Genomic DNA, 18,362 nt, shown 5'->3' with positions numbered 1-18,362 from the left:
TAAAGAGAAATAAAACTATTAAACTTCAATCAAACCATGTTTTATTTGTATTGTCTTTGTACAAGCGTATAATTGTTCTGAATACCAAGGTCTCCATCGTTACACACATATGGGGGAGTGATTAACCAAAGGAGGGCAGATGATTTGTCACACTGGAACCAGTGATTGAATCAATAAAATAAGACTTCAACATGACATGTCGAAATAAAATGAGGAAAAAGTATTTTGCTATTGACGCCAGCTAACTTCAGGTAACCGTTATGAGAATCACTTGCACAAAATTGGGATAAAACAAATGGTGGTTCATGGTGCCAATAAAACAAGAAATTAAAGAAAATACAAGTTTCGGAATATGAAGGGAATTTCATACTGTGTTCAACTCTTTCGTGTTCCAAGGATGGCAGAGAAGGTGGTGTGTGTGTTCTCTCTCCAAAGACGTGTGTGTGTGCACACTTGTACAGAACAGCTGAGTTTTTTTTCGGTTGCTGGGGAGTTCTTTGAGTACACAAGCAACATAATGGATTGATAAAGTTGGACCAGTCCTGTCCATTACGTGAGGATTGTGTCGTCAATTTCCTCGTTGGAGTCAGGGAGGCTGGCCATCTTCTTGAGGGACCGTCGGTAACATTCTGACAGCAGCTCATTGCTAGCAGAGTCGAGAATGGCAGCCATGCTCTGAAAACCAGGAACCACGCAAAGACTTCAGACATGACAATCACGCCGATACAGTAAGTAAACAAGCAGAGAGAGAAAAAAAAAAACCTGAACGCTAGTATCGATGTGTGTTTAGTATCTGACCTGCATGGTTTCCTCGCCCTGACGCAGTCGGAGGAGACTGATGATGGTGTGTTCGCTCTGGGCGCGGACGCTGGTGTTCTTGTCCTTGGTGTTGTCCAGCAGGCTCTTCAGCAGCGGCTTGATCAGGCTGGGCTCCAGGGAGGGCGTGGCCTGCTCCTTGAACGTCCACCACAGGACGCGCTCGGCCACCAGCCTGATGTCACTGGACTGGTTCTGAAGACACTGCAGGGCCGTGGAGGGAGGGAGGAGGTTAACGACGGAAAACCACCATCGTGCACCGGCACGGGAAAGCGGCCTGAATGTTTTCCCGGAAGTTGGAAAGCAGGAAAAAGAAGGATGAGGGTGTGGGGATGACACGTGTGAGAGCGCGTCGCCTTCACTCACCTTGACAAACTGCGTGATGATGCGCTGCGACACCCCGCTGGAGCCCCCGGTCCTGAGCTGGTGCCTCATGAGGTACCCCATGGCTCGCACCCCGCTGGTGGCGATGGGGATCTGGAGGACGGCGGCAGGGCCAGGCCAGAGAGGAGGAAGAGGGGGGAGGGAGAGGAAGGGTTCATGAAGGGTGTGATGAACACCAAAGCACTCGGGAGGCCCAGGCAGCAGAGCACAGATATGATCTGACACAGTGTGGCTTGTGTTCCTACCCTGTCTGCAGTGGCACTGGCCAGGATGGCCTCTGTCACGGTAGAGCAGTACTCCTCCACACACAGCTGCTCCGGGGCTGATTTCACTGATATGGCCAGGGCCAGGCTACGGCCGTGACGAACCATCCAGTCCACACCGGAAACATCGGCTAAGAGAGAGAAGAAGCCAGGGCTTTATGGCTCAGGTTGTGTCTTAAGAGACTTTGCAAGAAACGGTGATGTTTGGAAGCGTAAGAGCCTTAGTGTGTGAGTGAAGGTGTGTAAATGCTTACCCAGAATGTGCTGGAGCAAGATGGATCTCAGTTCCTCCTCAGACAGGAAGGCACACAACTCACCAACACAGCCTGCAGAGGACATGCGTGTAGCATCCTACACACACGCACACACACACACACACACCTTCAGCAAAACCACATCCTACCCAGACGTCCGGATGTTGAGTCTGATCAAGTAACTACATCAAAGAAACAGCAGACTTTATAACCCACTTTTTGAAACATAACCATCAAGTATATATAGTATATATACAGTACCAGTCAACTTTTGACTGTATATATATATATATATTATAGTTTATATATACACTGTATATGTGAATCTTTTGTGAACAACTTTAACTCAAAGCAAATAAAGAGTTAAACTATAAAACATGCCATTTAGGGCCTTCAACCCCTACAGGCTGACTGCACCTCCTCATACCTCATCATGTCCCAGCATGCCGAGCAACGTGGTGGTGATGCTCTTGCGGATGGCGGGATCAACCTTTGACCCTGCGCCTTGGATGACGAACCTTAAGGCTTGCAGCATGGTCTCCCTGAGAGAGAGAAAGAGAGAGAGAGAGTGAGAGAGGACAGAGAACCAGGCGCTGACAACTGGGACAACTGCTGCTGCTAGTGGATGTGGTGTGTGTGTGTGTGTGTGTGGGGTGTGTGTGGTGTGTGTGTACCTGACTCCCGAGTCTTCTGCGTTGCGGATGGCAGAGAGCTGCTCGGTGAAGAGCGGGTCCACCTTGCTGTGGATGGACACCAGCTGGCCCAGAGCCTCCGCTGCCCTCAGCCTCACAGCCCGGCTGGAGTCCTGCAGGGCCTTCAGGAAGGTGGTCTGCAGCTGCGGCAGGAAGGGCTTCAGGGCGATGCCCACCTGGAGGGAGAGAGCCAAGAGACACAGTTGAAGAGATGGAGATGTTTCCCTGCTCCAACCTAGTTATCGAGATTAGCAGAAGCCTGATAGCGACTCATTCATTTGAATCAAGTGTGTTGGAAGCAGGAAGCATCCAACACATGCAGGGCAGGAGGACCCGAGGATTGAGAAAGGCCCACTTTAAGAACATGCTCTTTTGCCATGCAGATCCAGTGTATCTCAGCCGGTACAGGGTGAACTCTGACCTTAGCCAGCAGCAGGGTGAGAGTCTCCAGGAGGGCCGTCTTCACGGTCCAGGCAAACCGGTCTCCTAGGATACGGATGAGCGGCCCGGTGATGTTGACCACAGACGGTCGCAGAGCCTCGGGGGAGGTGAGCTTGATGACTCCGCCCAGGGCTTTGGCCGCCTCCTCCTTCTGTTCCGGGCTGCCGGTCAGAACGCCCTCTCTCAGCACGGGCAGGATGCAGGTCACACCCTGGACCGGGAGCAGGGAGAGAGGAGGGGAAAGGAGAGAGACAAGTGAGGTGAAGAGGTGTCCATATCTGCCTACTGTTGGTTCCTATGTAGGCCAAGGTGGATGTGTGAAGCAGATAAACTCACCTTCTTTGGCAGACAGAACCCTGGCAGGTGCTGACCCTTGACCTCTGCGGCGGCCGATTTAATGTCTCTGTGCAGGTCGTCAATCAGAGCCAGCTGGCTTCCCGCATCCAGTTTCTACACAAACAAACAAAAAAAACAGCCAAAGAATTATCCATCAATCCAATCCAGGACAGATTCCTCCAGTCCAGTAGTCACCCCTCCCAGTGTGCGAGGGAGGGACTGCGTCACCTTGGTGATGGAGTGGATGGTGTCCCAGCTCTGGACGAGGACCTCGGGGTTGGAGTCGTTGAGCAGGCGGATGAGGCCGGACAGCAGGATGCGCGTGTGGGCGCTGTAGTCCAGGCGGGTGCGGGCGAAGTATCCGTTGAGGATGGTGACGGCGGCCTGCCTGACGCCCGGGTGGGGCCCCCGCGAGGCCTCCAGCAGGTCCTCGATGATGATGCGCTGGCCCAGATCATCCTCCACGGACAGGATCACCGTCTGGCAGTTTGACAGCTCCTGGAAGGACAAACAGGACGTTGACATTTCATTTTGACACGTATTATTTATTATTGCATATATATATATATTTATACGTTATTTCTGATTGTTGTATTTTTATTTATGTTTACATTTCTATCCCAACTTGACATACAAACAGTACACCAGTTGATAGAGCTACAGGTCTTATCCCATGACTAATATCTATCCAGCCTGCAGGGACTTTACATGAGAACTGGACTCCTGTGAGCCATCGTCTAGTGACGGGGAGGGCTGCGGTCACCTGCTGTCCCTCCTCGCTGCCCAGCTTGTCTTTGAGGGAGGAGAGCAGCGCGGGCAGGATGACAGCCAGGTGGCGTGTGAGGGCGTCTCCGGCCACTGCAGACAGGAAGGCCAGGACGCGCGTGTTCACCGGCGGGGTCGTGAGCTGCGGAGAGAGGGGGGACGAGTCAGAGACAAGCCTACAGGAAGTGAGATCAGAGGTGGGGGTTGTGTGGCGAGGGGCCTCACCTTTGGCACCAGGTAAGGCAGCACAGAGCGACTCTTCACTGCCATCACCTGCTTCAGACCGTCCAGGGCAAAGTCTGCAGTCTCTTCGTCATCCTGAAAGCATGGCGAATCATTGTTACTACCCCTCCATCTTTCCCTCCGGACTCCTGTCAGGCTTTGGAGTGTGTGTGTGTGTCTCACCAGCTGCTTGAGCAGGGCAGGCAGGATGTCGTCCAGGGCCTGGTGGCCGATGGTGGCGTGGAGCTGCTCGAAGGTTTTGGCCGCAGCCTCTCGCACCTCCTCCAGGGGGTCGCAAAGGGCCTTCCTCACCGTGGGAACCAGGGACTCGGAGAACACCAGCACCTGGAACACAGACGGCACATTACACACCCACGACTCATGTTCAGTGTGTGGATGGGATGGATGGAGCCCTGTGGTTGGGGCAGCTTACAGCGTCCTTGCTGGTGGACTTCATGATCTCGCTGAGGCCGATGCACACGCCCTGCCTCTCGTCGCTCTTGTCGGAGCGCAGGCTCTCCTCCAGGATGGGGATGATCTCAGGCAGGATCTTCTCCCCCAGCTTCCTCACCAGGTCCCCCAGGGTCCGAGCGGCGATCTGGAACCACACACACGCGCGCGCGCGTCAAGCCACGAAGCCAGACACATTGAGATACAATGCCACGTATGAAAACATGAGAACTTAAGAGTGAAAGACACTCATTTCTAGAGTGACTAAAAAGGGTTCAAAGTAGTATAGGACAGAGAAAAAAACACTGCTATCAAAGCTGATAGACCCCGAGGGAAACATCTAGAACATGCTGCCACGGAGGGAGGAGGCGTTCCGGTACCGTTCTCTTGTCAGGGCAGGTGGAGGCGAGGAAGCCCAGCAGCAGGGTGAAGAGGGTGGGCAGGATCTCCCTGAGGGTGCGGGGCGTGTTGGACACCACGATCTTCCACACGTGGAGGGAGGCCTGCCGCACCACCAGCTGGGTGTCCGAGCGGCCCATGTAGAGGCCGGAGAGGACACGGTTACGCCGCTCAGGGCCCAGAGCCCCGATGATGGCCTGGAGGAGGAGGAGGAGGAGGGGGAGGAATCAACAACTCGGACGTTCGAGCATGTACTGTACTTACTAATGAAACCAAGTTTTGTGTAACTTGAGTACCTTGTTGGACTGCGCCGTTCCAAAGTTGTCGTCCTCGGAGGCGGTCTCTGTGGTCATCTTGCCCGTCACACCGGAGATGTGGAACAGCAGGTCTCCCAGCAGCTGCACCGAGCTAAACCTGCAACCCAGCAATAACACGGCGCTTAGCGACACGGCCCTCCCGTCGACTGGATCGGCATGCGAGTGTGTGTGTGTGAGAGAATGTGTGAGTGTGTGAGTGAGTGTGTGTGAGAGACGGTACCTGATTCTCCAGTGGTCGTCAAACAGGCCTTCCTCCAGCTCGGGCAGCAGGAGGGCGATGGCCGTCTCTGCGTACATGCTGATGATGCGCTGGCCTGCGCGCAGAGCCGTGTCCCTCACGTACTCGTTCTCGTCCGCCAGGGCCTGGGGAGAGACAGAGAGAGGTGAGAAGCCGAACGGCGGGAGAGAGAGGACGGGAGTGCAGGGGGGGGGGGAAGCGGTCAAGACAGAGAGGAGGGTGGTACCTTGAGGATGCAGGGGATGATGGGGCCCACGTAGGGGGTGAACCTGTCTCCGAACGTCAGGGGCAGGTAGATGAACATCATGATGTAGCCGTCGCGTACGTGCGAGGCGATGTCAACCTTGCTGGCCGTCTGCACCACGTCGGGCATCAGCTTGTCCAGCTTCTCCACGCCCAGGCCGGCCATCACCTCAGCCAGACCTGAGGACAGACCACCACAGTCAGACGGAGACACGGGCCAGCCATGGCATCAACAAGCCCCATGGTGAGGAGGGGATGGGGGGGAGAGAGAGAGTTCTGACCCTGGGCAGCTCCGGAACGGTCCACAGAGCTCTGCTCGGACGCCAGGGTCTCCATGAGCCAGGGGAGCAGGTCGTCGAAGCACGTCTCTCCCATGCCCTTCACCATGGCTCCCAGGGCCTTGGCTGACACTGTGCGCACCTGGGAGGAGAGGAGAGGGGGTTACCTTCACACTAACACAGGATAAGTCATGTTAGCTATCTAGTTAGGTTACTACCTCGGGCACAGGGTCCAGTAGAGAGGCCTTGAGACCAGGAATGACACTGGGCAGGTATGGAGACAGATCCTGTCGAACACACACACACAGTTAGCAAATACACAGTCTCAACCTACGAGACATACAACACCAGAATATCTTGCTTTTCAAACCATGGCCTAATCTGAAAGCAGCCTTCCCCACCTTCTGGTCCGTCAGAGAGTACATGTTGCCGATGATCTGGGCGGCCATCTTGCGTGTGTCGGTGGAGCGGTCCTGGAAGGCCCTCTGCACGATGGGCATGATGAGGGCCAGGGACGGGGCGTCGATGAAGTGGACAAACTTGGTGTCCAGCAGCGTCTGCAGGCAGTTCTGGGTCTTGCGGGATGGTTCGGTCAGAGCGTCCAGCAGGATGGGGGTGATGGCTTTCACGGGACAAACAATAGACTGTTATTATCCTTTTAAATCATCCAGGTGAAAGTGAAAATTTCTGCATTCTCGACGAAAGCTTTAATTAAAAACAGTATTTTCAGCATTTTTTATATCCATCAAAGCTATTAAATCCCCCCCAAAAGACAGTGCTCTAACTAAACATGGTATTTCTGCAGTGGTTTTGACCCCGTCGTCTCACCCAGGATCTCAGGGTTGCGGATGACGGAGCCGATCTGCCTGAGGGCCTGCTGGCCGGCCTTCTGGACCTTGACGTGGGAGTCTGTGAGCACCTCGGTCAGCTTGGGCACGATGCTGGGCAGGCAGGAGGACAGCTGCTTGGGGGCGCAGAAGGCCATGGCTCCCAGGAGCTCCACAGACCCTGGGGGAGGTGAGAGGACAGAGGGTTAGGGGAGGAAAGGACGTGAAGGAAGGAAGAAAGCAGCTGGTTGGTGATGGATGGGGTGGGGTCTGACCTGCTTTGGTCCTCCAGGACTCCTCCTCCAGGGCCACCAGGAGGGAGGGCAGCACCAGCTTCACCCCGTGGGCACTCAGGTTCCTCATCACGGCCTTGGCACAGTCGTCTGCCGCCTGGGGCAAGACAACACAGAAGGTTACTCTCCGTACAACAGGGGGGAATGAGAGAGATGGAGGGAGGGGTTGATAGGAGAGAGGGTTGAGGTGGTTGGAGAGAGACGGAGAGAGATGGTTGGAGAGAAAGGTAGCGGGGGAGGTCGACAGGAAGTGCCGTCACCTCTCGGACGTATTGGTTCCCATCCCCGAAGCAGAGCAGCAGGTGGGGCAGGACGTGGACCACGTAGGGCTCAAACAGCTTCCCCAGCATGTTACACAGCATCTCAAAGGCAAACAAGGCACCTGGGGGGGGGGGGAGAAGACAAGAGGCATTTCAAATCCCTGAGAACCAAGGCGAGCAGGCGAGACCACAACCCCCAGCAGTACGTCCCCCAGACCCCCCCCCCCCCTCACCCTCTCTCCGTCTGAAGTTCTTCTTGTCCTGGATGGCGTCGGTCAGCGTGGTCATGATGTCCTGCTGCTTGAGGGCCAGGATGCCCAGGCCCTTGACCAGGCCGGCCAGCCCGTAGGCCGCGCCCTTCCTCTCGGCGTACTTGTCGCTCTCCAGTAGCAGCTGCAGGAGGTTCCGGACGATGCCGGCCGCGTCCTCCTTGATGGCTGGGACCAGGGGGGGCAGGCAGCTGGCCACGGACTCCTGGACCTGGGGAGGGAGGGAGGGAGGGACAAGCAAAACATCAACATCATCCATCTCTGTTAGACAAAGACCTAAGGGGCTCAAATCAAGACAAGACGAAAATAATATACACGTCTTACACACAACTATCAATCATTAACTGCCAATAGCAAATAAAGCATAAATAACTGTCATTTGATTAAGTCCCAGGCTTCCCATAGAACAGCATTATCAGCCCAGTCCTGTACCTGCTGTGAGGGTGTGGAGAGAGCCGTGATGAGCTTGGCCACGATGGGTTTGACCTTGGGGTCGCTCTTGTCCAGATGTTTGGCGAGGGAGCCCATGAGGATGACCACGCTCTGGCGCACCGAGTCGTAACTGGCGTCCTGCGGGGCATCCTTCAGGAACTCCTCGAACACGGGCAGCAGGCAGCTCACGTTGTCCTGGCAACCACAACGCCACACAGACCGGTCAAACCTCCACGAAGCTCGGGTTGGTGGTTGGTCGCCGGGCGAGTTAGCGGGGGGAGATGTGATTGGTTGGGCCCTACCTTGCCGTGTGTGTTGAGGGCGGCCAGCGCGGCGTCCAGCATGCAGCGGCGCACTTCGGGGTGGCGGTCGTTCAGAGCGTCCGGGACGAAGAACAGGAAGAGAGGGGTGACCTGGGGCTCGTCCAGGAACTGAGACAGCTTGTTCAGAGACAAGGCTATGCCACACCTACAGAGAGAGGGGGAGGGGGAGAGATGGAAATGGGGGGGGGGAAGAGAGAGAGAGACCTTCAAACATTTGTCAAGGTTGTGTGAAAGCAGAGCTCTCGAGAGGAGAGAAAAAAAAGTCTGTCTTTAAAAGTCTGTCAAAATAAAGACCTTTGGAGAAAACGTACCTGGCTTCCCACTGGTCGGGCGGAGCTTCGGAGATAACTCGACCCAGGGCATCCAGGACTGGAGGCGGTCTCTATAGCAACACGACAGACGCACATCAATCACAGCTCTCCCCCGCGGCGACACATCACAGTAACAGAAGACTCCAGGTGCCACATCTCACACAGTGGCCCCCCCAATATATGACACAACATCCAGCACAACAACCCCCCCGGACGTACGTAGAGCTTCTGGTGGTACAGCTCTGTGAGCCGGGCCAGGACGGTGGGGGACTGGCCGCGGTACTCTGACACGGCCTTGGACAGGGCCTCGGCGCCGGCCGAGCGCACCGCCTCCTCGTGGTGGGTGACGTCTCCGATGAGCAGAGCGCACAGCTCAGGGACCAGCTCCAGGCACAGCGCCTCCCAGAGTCTGGGGGGGGAAAGACAGGCGAGCGACACATGTAGACAGCAGTACCATGTGAACTCTCTGAGACGCGACGGCTGGTAGGAGGGACGTACTTCTCTGCCAGGGCGCGGCCCTCCTCCTCCACGTCGAACCTGGCCACCCAGAGCCTCCGCAGCACGCTCATCCCACTGGGCTCAGACGCTCCTGTGGGCAGGGCCATCTCCATCTCCAGCAGGCCCTGGACACACACACACACACACACACACAGGATGTTAACACAGAGGAGATACACACACACACACACACAGTTCATCCACACAGACACAATCACAAAGATCTCTCACACGCACACAGTGGAGATACATACACACAATCACAAAGATCTAACACACACACAGTTCATCCTCACAGAGGATACACACACACTGCTGGTTCTCACCCTGAGCGCGGCGTCTCGTACGGAGAAGCAGGGGGAGAGCAGAGCGTCCAGCAGCACGTCGATCTCAGCCAGCTCTGCCAGCGTGCAGCCGCTACCTCCTCCAGCGCTGGCACACACCGCTGTCAGGCACTGGGACGCCAGCACCTGACACACACACCGTCACCGTCAGCTACATGTCCAGTCAAAGCTGATTTCAGAGAGTTTGAGTCGTGTGTGTGTGTGTGTGTTTACCTGCAGTCTGGGGGCAGCGGTGGCGATCACCCTGGTGAGGAGCAACAACATGGCGACTCGTGGGAGCAGCTCCGGGCCATTCTGAGAAACGCACACGTCATTTAGCACACGCTTTTATCCAAAACCACATACAGTACAAGGGAAGATTTGAACCTGGGACCTCTGAATGTGCAGTCAAGTGCGCTAACCAGTAAGCTATGCGCCCTCCTCTGATCTCAAACCCCCGGTTCAGCCACAGTGTCCCCGCGTGCTCACCTCGTCGATGAGCGTGTCAGTGGTGTCCATCTCGGCGCGGAGCTGGGCGTGCTCGTTGATGATCTGCAGGGCGCGGACCAGCATGCTCTCTGTCTCCTCGGCGCCGCCCGACTCCTGGCGCAGCACGGTGTTGAGGAGAGAGAAGCAGAAGGAGAAGGCCGGGGCGGACAGGGGAGCATTGTCTGGGGGGGGGGGGGGGGGGGGACACAACAGTTAGCGACGTTAGCATCCCCCGACGGACACACTCGAATGTGGGTCTGGTGTGTGTGTGTCGTACCGCTCTTGGCATCCCTGTGAGGCACGGTGTGACTGTGTAGCAGCCGGACGGTGCGCTGGGTGGCCGTGTCCAGGTCCTCCTGGCCCCACGCCTCGTCCAGCTCGCACTCGGGCTTCACCAGGCGCAGGGTCACGTGACCCACCAGCACCGCTGCTCGCCGCGGGGGACAAAACAGAACACGGCTTACAAAAGGTTTCAAATCAAACCATCACCAACACAACAAGGTGTAAGACAGACATGTAGCCTTAGTTGGTCTTCATACCCAGGTTGTGGAGATCTGGGGGCATTAGACACACCCCGATGTCCAGGAAGACTTTCTGGATGAGAGGGGCAGCCAGGGGAGACTGCAGGAGGGGCATTAGGACCTGGAGGACCCCAGGGAGCTGCCAGGAGATGTGGGGAGGTTTCTGGATGAGCACAGCCTCCAGCAGGCCCACGGTGCACTGCAGCTCAGCGTCCAGCTGGGGGTGACACAGAGACAAACGCTCAAGCTACCCGGAGGAGGGACGGGGCTGTTGCCTCGGCAACGCTGAGGCTTTCAGTAGAGATGTGGTGACGTACCCCTTGGAGTTTCTTGCGGACGGTCGACTCCCTCTCCAGCTGGAGCTGCACGTTCTCCTTCTGCTTGCTGGTCAGCTGCACCTCCTCCTTGATGCCCTTCTTCTTCCTGATCTCCTGGAGGAGACACACATGCACACACGATCAGCCCCGCTCGCTATGACAGCCCTTGGAGCCAGACGCCAACTCAGGCTGATTGCGTACGGATGCGTCATGTGATGCGTCGTGTGATGTGTCGTGTGATGCGTCATGTGATGCGTCATGTGATGCGTCGGGACTACCTCCTGCAGCTCCAGCTCTATGATCTGGTCCTTGTAGGAGTAGGCCTTGTTCTCCCTCTTGATGTTCCCCTTGTTGGTGGTCTCCTGCTGAGCGCTGCACAAGGGAAAGACACAATAGACAAGAGATGTCACCTGCGTGCTTCCACAACCCTGTGAAGAGGGACAGGTGTGTGTGTGTGTGTGGCCTGTACTTCTGGATGATGCTGTTGTCGTGGAGTTCTCCCTCTGGGGTCAGCATGATGTCGTACTCCTCCCGGGTCACCTGGAGCAGCGCGGGGTTGGACAGCCACTTTGTCACGTGACTTATCACCCGCGGCAACAGCTTGGCGGGGGCCAGGTCGCACAGGGCGCCCACGGCGTTCCTCACCGCCTGGAAGAGAGCAGGCACACAGCCAATCAGACGGGCAGGTCACCAAGCATGTTTCAGCCAATCCCAGCGGGAGGAAGACGAGCATCATTGAGTACGCTATACACGGGTGAACACAGCTGTTTTAAAAATGGATTTGTATGCTTTCATGCGTGTGATTCTAGTGCTCTGGAGGATGTGGGAGACCTGATTGTCAGTGTTGCCCTCCAGCAGGTGTGACAGGATGCTGTCCAGGTTCTGGTCGATGAACTCAGCAGCCTTGATGTTCATGGAGGACAGAAGGATTGGCCAGAGGCCGGGCCGAGCTGCCACTGTCCACAGAAAAGGAGAAGAAGAGAGAGACGTTGGAGACCATGTGCACTGAGGAACATTCTGGAAGAGGTTTCCAGCGAAGCAGTGTGGCCTGTGCAGTGTTGACTTGACGTACCGATGGAGGGATGGTGTATGACGATCAGGATGTCCATGGCCATCTTGTCAGCTTCGGCTGGGTCGTTCCACTGGCCGGCCACCGGGCACACCACACACAGCGCCTCCTTCAGGACACGGGGGGTACTGTAGGTGCGGCCCAGCTCAGTCAACTCCCCGGCCTCCGTCAACAGCAGCTCCACAGGTAACACCTGGAGGGAGGGGACAACAAACCAGACGATTAGCAGAGAGTCCACAGGAGGGCGCTGCCAGAGGCATGGACTTCCTGTCACGCTGTGTCCTACTTTGTGTTTGTTGATGACCAGGCGGAGTTCCCCCAGAAGGCCGTGGGCCAGGGCGGAGCCGCCGTGGGAGGACAGCAGCTTCCTGACGGTCTGCTGCGCTCGCTTCCGCACGCGCCAGCTCCTCGACAGCAGCACGGCCAGGATGGCACGATGGTACATCCTGGTTGGGGGAGGGAGGGGTGGAGGGGGGAGTTAGAGTAGTTTGGAGGAGGGGGAGGGGGGGGGGGGGGGTCACAGGTGTGAGGTCTTTCCAGAGAGAGAGAAGACACACTCACTGTGCCTTGCTGCTGGTGTTGAGCCTTTGGGCGTGGTCCAGGAAGAGCCTCTCGCACAGCTGCAGGATGGTGCCCAGGGCTGGGGACACACAACACAAGGCTTCCTCATCCATCATGAACCCACATGAACGGATTTCAACGGAAAAAAAACAAGACGTACTTTCACGTCCATGTTTCGCCGTGCGTCTGGTGTTTCTTCAGCAAGTGTGTGTGTGTGTGAGCGAGCCTCACCTTCCTCGTTGGCCTGAGAGAGGAATTTCTCCGTGGTGAACAGCGGTTTCTTCTCGTTCAGGATGATGTTCCAGAAGCCGGCCAGCTGGGCCTCTGCACCGACACAAAACACCAAGGGTCAACACCGAGCATGTCCACTGACGCCTCTCCTGACACCCCTAAACCTACACGGCCCTGAGCTCACCTGACTGGGAGTCCAGGAGAGCCAGGCGACTCAGGAGGACCGAGGCGGTGACGGCCTCCGAGAGCAGAGCCTGCTGGGAGTTCTGGGAGGCGGCCTTGTCCACCGTCTGAAGGAGGAGGGGCGTGAGCTCGGACGCCTGGGCCAGGGTGTCACCTGAGAGGGCGGGAGAACAGAGCCGTCCTTCAGTTACAACCAGCAGACAAATCCAAGGTCAGTCAGGTGGCTGAGCGGTTAGGGAATTGGGATAGTAATCAGAAGGTTGCTGGTTCGATTCCCCGGCCGTGCGGAATGATGGTGTGTCCTCGGGCAAGGCACTTTACCCTACTTGCCTCGTGGGAATGTCCCTGTACTTACTGTAAGTCGCTCCTGATAAGAGCGTCTGCTAAATGACTAAATGTAAGGTCGGCTCGAAGGAGACCGACGTACAAAATCCCCGCTCGGAGGCCCCCCCCAGCCACCTGGCGCCCTCGCTCACCTTTGAAAGCCCCCAGCATGGCTTGCAGGTACGCCTGGCGCACCGGGGAGGTGGAGATCTTGAGGGTGAACGCCTTCTTCAGCCAGTCCAGGAGAGCGGGGGGGACCTCCAGGGAAGGACGGGCGCTCCACAGGGACAGCATGGACACGGCGTGCACCAGGGTGCCCTCATGGACTGGAGAAGATAAACACAAGTCGTGAGGACTGGCCACAGCGGGGGAACAGGGGGAGAGGGAGGTTAGGAGGTGGTGGGAGAGAGGAGAGAGCGTCTACCTTCCTGCTGCAGGTAGGGGATGAACAGCACGCTGACGGCAGAGCTGAGGGTCTGGCTGGAGGTTCCTGACACGGCGTGGTGGCTGCAGCTGCCGATACCTGGACAGGAGACGACAGGTTACATCCACCTGCCGGCCGCACCGCGGGCGGATTCATTAAGGTGACACGCTAAGGTGTCCCGAGCACCAATTTACCTGACAGCACGCTCATCTTCTGGGCAACCACCGTGAGCTTTCCCTCTGACCCTGCAACGACACCATTCATATTCGTCACAGAGATCCCATGCGTCTACAACACGATATAGGGCGTTCACATGATACGCATGATTGGACAAAGAAGTGTTGTGTTTGAGGCGACAAGACATGGTTTTGTGTGTGTCTCTTCTGACCTCCCAGGATGTTGAAGAGGTGCTTGACAACTTCCTCCACAGCGCTGGGGTCGCTGCACTGCTGAGACAGGTTCTGCATGGCCTGAACCGCCTGCTCCATCAGCAGGGGATTGTTGGCTTTCAGCTGGCCTGTAACACAAGACAGTATCCCCTGGTTACACACACACACTGCTGACCCTCACAGAGAACTTGTGAAAAAAAAAGCTTCAGTTTGGGGCTTACTTGCGATGCCTTTTCCTATATCCATGGCATATTGACTGAGGTCCAGGGTCATGGAGGCGAGCAGGCAGGATATGGCTGTGGGGGAAAGAGAAAAGGACATGTTCAGGTGCGTTTACCGTGACGTTGGAGCGTGTCTGGGGCCTGTCCTGGCTACCGGAGCACTCACTCTGCATGGCGTTCTCAGGGCTGCGGAGCATGGCCTTCTGCAGCGAAGGCAGCAGCTGCTCTTTGAACTCAGAGTGGGACACATGGCGCAGCAGGGAGCCACACTTGTCCTGCAGGGGGGGGGGGGGGGGGGGGGGAGATGTCAGACACCGTTAGTACCGAGGTCACCGTGCAAGCTCGCTGGGTGAATGACAATCTACAATAGCATCCAACACCTACTTTTTCCCATGAGTTAAATCTACTCTCCCATATTTTATATCCTACTTTATAAAAGCTACTTCTATCATCTCTCCCTACTTCCTGCATTCCTCACCAGTATGTGTTGGTGTGGCCTGGTCTTACTCATGAGGATAGACTTCACGTACAGGTCTAGAAGGGCACTCTAAAAACAGAAAAGGACTTGGTTATAGGTCATGTCACATCCCTTTTCTTTTTTTTTTACACAAAACACAAGCTACTGTCAGACTCACCTTGTGTTTCTCTACTGTGGCAATATCTTTCTGGGCTGTGCAGTGGTCTAGACACACCCCCAGCAGGACCAGTGAGCTGGGGTTCTGATCCAGACTCAACAGGGTACTGATGGTCTGGTCTGCCAGCCCAGGATTCTGTTAGACAGAGCAGAGGATGTGGTATTAAAACACAGAAGCATAAGAACGAACATCCTACAAAATATCCCAGACCTACTTGCTAAAAAGGTACTCATAGCATGTAATATCAAATGAGCCCTTCAGTGCCAAAGCTCTGCATAGCTCCCTCATGCAGCCTGTCGAGAGAGACAAGGCCCTCGTTCTCACCTCCTTCCAGAGACGGCTCAGGTTCTTGAGGCTTGACTTCAGAGCTGTGGCTTGGGCCCCGCCCACCACCTCAGCCAGCAGCAGACCCTGCACCTCCACCTGGAAGGAGCACCAATCAAAACACAAGACCAGTCATCCAATGAGATGACCAATGGAATAAACATCAACCCCCGCCCCCCCAAAAAAAACAAACAAGTAGTGAACCAAGGCTGACATCACTTGTTGTCTCTAAGACAACTTCCCACGCACCATTTTCTTCCAGACGGGTCCCTCTCTCTTGTCTGGAGCGGAGAACACGGTGCGCACCAGCAGGCAGGTCCAGGTCAGCCCGGTGAAGGCCGCTGAGCCGGTGCTCTTACTGACCCACACACACACGGGAGAACAGGGGAGAGCAGAGAGGGGTGCCGTTGGATAACATCTCACAGTGGTACATTTCAATAACCGACATTCTGGAAGGGACGTGCGTTGGCCCGGAAGTAAAAGCCTACCTAGGTACTCCGTGCTTGTTGATGACTCCACTGTTGAGGAGGGAGTGGAGGAGGCTGGCTGCTAAGATGTCGGGCTGGGAGTCGGCCAGCAGACCAATGGCAGACAGGACGGCCCGTCGAGAGGAAGCATCCCTAAGAAGACTCGTGTTTTAAGCACTCTGTTTCAAAACCGCCATCCCTCTCGCTTCGAAGAAGCAGCACAAGGGATCGGGACTAAGTCGTTTCATGATGGATTTCTTTAGACATGATCAGAAGGAATTTCTACAGATTGTTTCATTCATGTGTAAAATACCATAAAAATTATGGATGAGTCAAATATTACATTTAAATAAATAAATAACAATCCATGAAAAAAACCTACCTGTATCTGTGTGGTGTTAGACAGAATAGCTTGCATAGTCCTTTGATGGCAGGCTCTGGTAATTCTGTGATAATACGTTAAGAATAATCAGTGTCAACCTAATGTTTAGAATGAATCGTAAAACTAACTTCAGTTGACCAGTTATATTGTTGAAGAAACTCTGTTGCCTTACCTTTTCCAACTATACATTGTTTCAACTCTCCAAGGATCTTCTTGCGTTCCTTTATACTTGATGTGGTCACCTTTACAGCAAATTTTTTAAGTGTATCCGAAACCTAACCCAAAACAAAAGAACCTGGTTGGAAATTCTGCTTGACAATATAGCATAGGCTACCTCCGTGGAGACAAATGCATATAAGTACAAAATAGTGATTGGAAACTACGCCAACAAACTGTCAACACTTTATATAATGTAGATGACGAAGATGTTTATGTTTATAGGTCACCCATATGGCACAATTACATTCCTATTCGTATTAACACGTTAACCAACGTCACACTGGCCCACAGAACAGCCCTATCGAGTTGTTGCAACAGATCACCACGAAACTACGTTTTCGAACAAAATATTGAGAATATTTTATTATAGACCGTAATAACACTTGTTGACTAGCAAGGTAGCTATATGGTTGGCCAGTCATGTCAACTCTGATACTGTTAAGACCATTTAAATTAACTGGTCGCCTGCTAACGCGTTTTCTATAGGCTACGTAGTGCTAGCTGAGTTGGCAGGTTAGCTAGCTAACTGACTAGCCAACTGCGGTTATCTACTTGTTGGAAAGTTGTATTCCTGTGTTTGGAAAGAGCAAATAAGGTACTTGTCATATTCTGTACATCAGCTCTCATGTCATCACATTACAGCTGTGAATGGTCAAAGAAAAATGAACACCATTTTAAACATCAGCGACACAAACCTGCGTGTCCGCTGCCATCTTGCCGGTCTCCATCCAGCTAGGAAGAAGTTCTTCGTTTCACATCCGGGTCAAGACACACACACACACACACACACACTGTGGCCCACCACGTGGAGTGCATCCATTGTGTATCACAGGAAAAGATTAGCATAATATCTCTTCATTAATATTCTTTTTTATTCTTTTTTTTTTTACCTACAATGTCATTGGGTTAGGACTGGTGAGCTGTCATCCATTTTCCCAGAGAACTTGGATTGGCCCAGAATCCCCCCAAATGTACTTCCCTCAATGGCTTCTTCAAATGTAATAAAGACCATTTAAACACTTTGTTACCAAAACAGATTTTTATTTGCATAATCAGCCAAGAAATGAGTTGGATCAGTGTTACATTTAAACCGAGCGTCAGAGAACAACATTTTAAAAAGGTATTGCTTTGGTTAAATAACACTCTTTAAATGATTCTGGACAAGATTTCTTAAATATAACACAGCACAAAGAAATTAAAAGGCTCTGGGTGTAAATCCCTGAAAACATACAGGCCCAATATAATGCACATTACATGATAGATGTAATAAGCCAAAAAAATTCAACTAGTGTAGACAGACAACAGTAGGCTAGGTTCAACTCATCCCATGTCCTTTGTTATCTGAGCTCACTTTCAGACCATTTCTAACTTATCCAGTGGACTGACTGAAAGATCAGACCACAAATGAGTCCTTCAATCAGTATTTTGCTGGTTTCACCAGTGTAAAAGACATTGGCAAAGAAATCAAATCCTTGAAGAATATGGAATCAAGGACCCAACAAAGATTTTTTTATATGGCTACAATGAGAAAGTCTTGGTGCAGACCATTCCAAAAAACAATTGCCACTGTGTAGGCAACTTGGGGTGTTCTTTGCAATAATGCTTTTTACAAAATGTGAAATGCATCGTTGTTTGCTGTTGAAAAAATGGCAAAGACAAAAGCTGTCAGCTAGCCCTTCTCAGGTCTCTGAAAGAGTGGTTATTGAAGAGATGGACATACATTTGAAATGACCAGCGCTTTGAACGAGAATATTTACAAAAATGCTTCAGGATATTTTCAGGAGGAAATTAGACTTGATTGAAACCTGAGATGACATTCCAACTAAATGTATTACAGTGATATCTTAGAATTTTGAATTATTGAATGATTAATTTTAAAGTACATGAGGGTTAATGTGATGAGTCAGAAAATGTATCTATAAACCTGTGTGTGTGTGAGTCCTCGAGGGTGTTGATGTCTTGACCATGCAGT

At 53.7% G+C, this 18,362-nt stretch overlaps 1 protein-coding gene across 1 annotated transcript; it reads right to left on the bottom strand.

Annotated features, from left to right (window-relative positions):
* Positions 1-24: 24 nt before the first annotated feature.
* gcn1 (GCN1 activator of EIF2AK4) lies at positions 25-17,118 on the bottom strand. The gene is made up of 58 exons (XM_067231105.1): positions 17,086-17,118; positions 16,344-16,446; positions 16,172-16,235; positions 15,811-15,942; positions 15,572-15,680; positions 15,323-15,421; positions 14,999-15,133; positions 14,842-14,910; positions 14,530-14,638; positions 14,364-14,438; positions 14,142-14,270; positions 13,948-13,998; positions 13,754-13,852; positions 13,482-13,655; positions 13,007-13,159; positions 12,823-12,915; positions 12,592-12,670; positions 12,317-12,476; positions 12,034-12,223; positions 11,793-11,917; positions 11,431-11,609; positions 11,240-11,333; positions 10,962-11,075; positions 10,663-10,861; positions 10,401-10,550; positions 10,124-10,305; positions 9,869-9,949; positions 9,638-9,781; positions 9,312-9,436; positions 9,033-9,222; positions 8,814-8,884; positions 8,482-8,647; positions 8,180-8,374; positions 7,712-7,958; positions 7,479-7,600; positions 7,201-7,315; positions 6,927-7,106; positions 6,500-6,720; positions 6,317-6,385; positions 6,102-6,240; positions 5,804-6,000; positions 5,560-5,702; positions 5,319-5,436; positions 5,004-5,219; positions 4,607-4,771; positions 4,357-4,518; positions 4,177-4,269; positions 3,950-4,093; positions 3,415-3,684; positions 3,187-3,300; positions 2,831-3,061; positions 2,392-2,585; positions 2,145-2,259; positions 1,718-1,814; positions 1,446-1,594; positions 1,183-1,293; positions 799-1,020; positions 25-675 (listed from the first exon to the last, which is right to left on the bottom strand). The coding sequence occupies exons 1-58, from the start codon at positions 17,116-17,118 to the stop codon at positions 550-552; spliced, it is 8,031 nt and encodes a 2,676-aa protein (XP_067087206.1). The 3' UTR covers positions 25-549.
* Between the last annotated feature and the right edge of the window lie 1,244 nt (positions 17,119-18,362).

The sequence above is a fragment of the Osmerus mordax genome, chromosome 28, assembly GCF_038355195.1.
Source record: "Osmerus mordax isolate fOsmMor3 chromosome 28, fOsmMor3.pri, whole genome shotgun sequence".
Classification (NCBI taxonomy): Eukaryota; Metazoa; Chordata; class Actinopteri; order Osmeriformes; family Osmeridae; genus Osmerus; species Osmerus mordax.
This window is presented reverse-complemented; position numbering and strand designations above follow the sequence as displayed.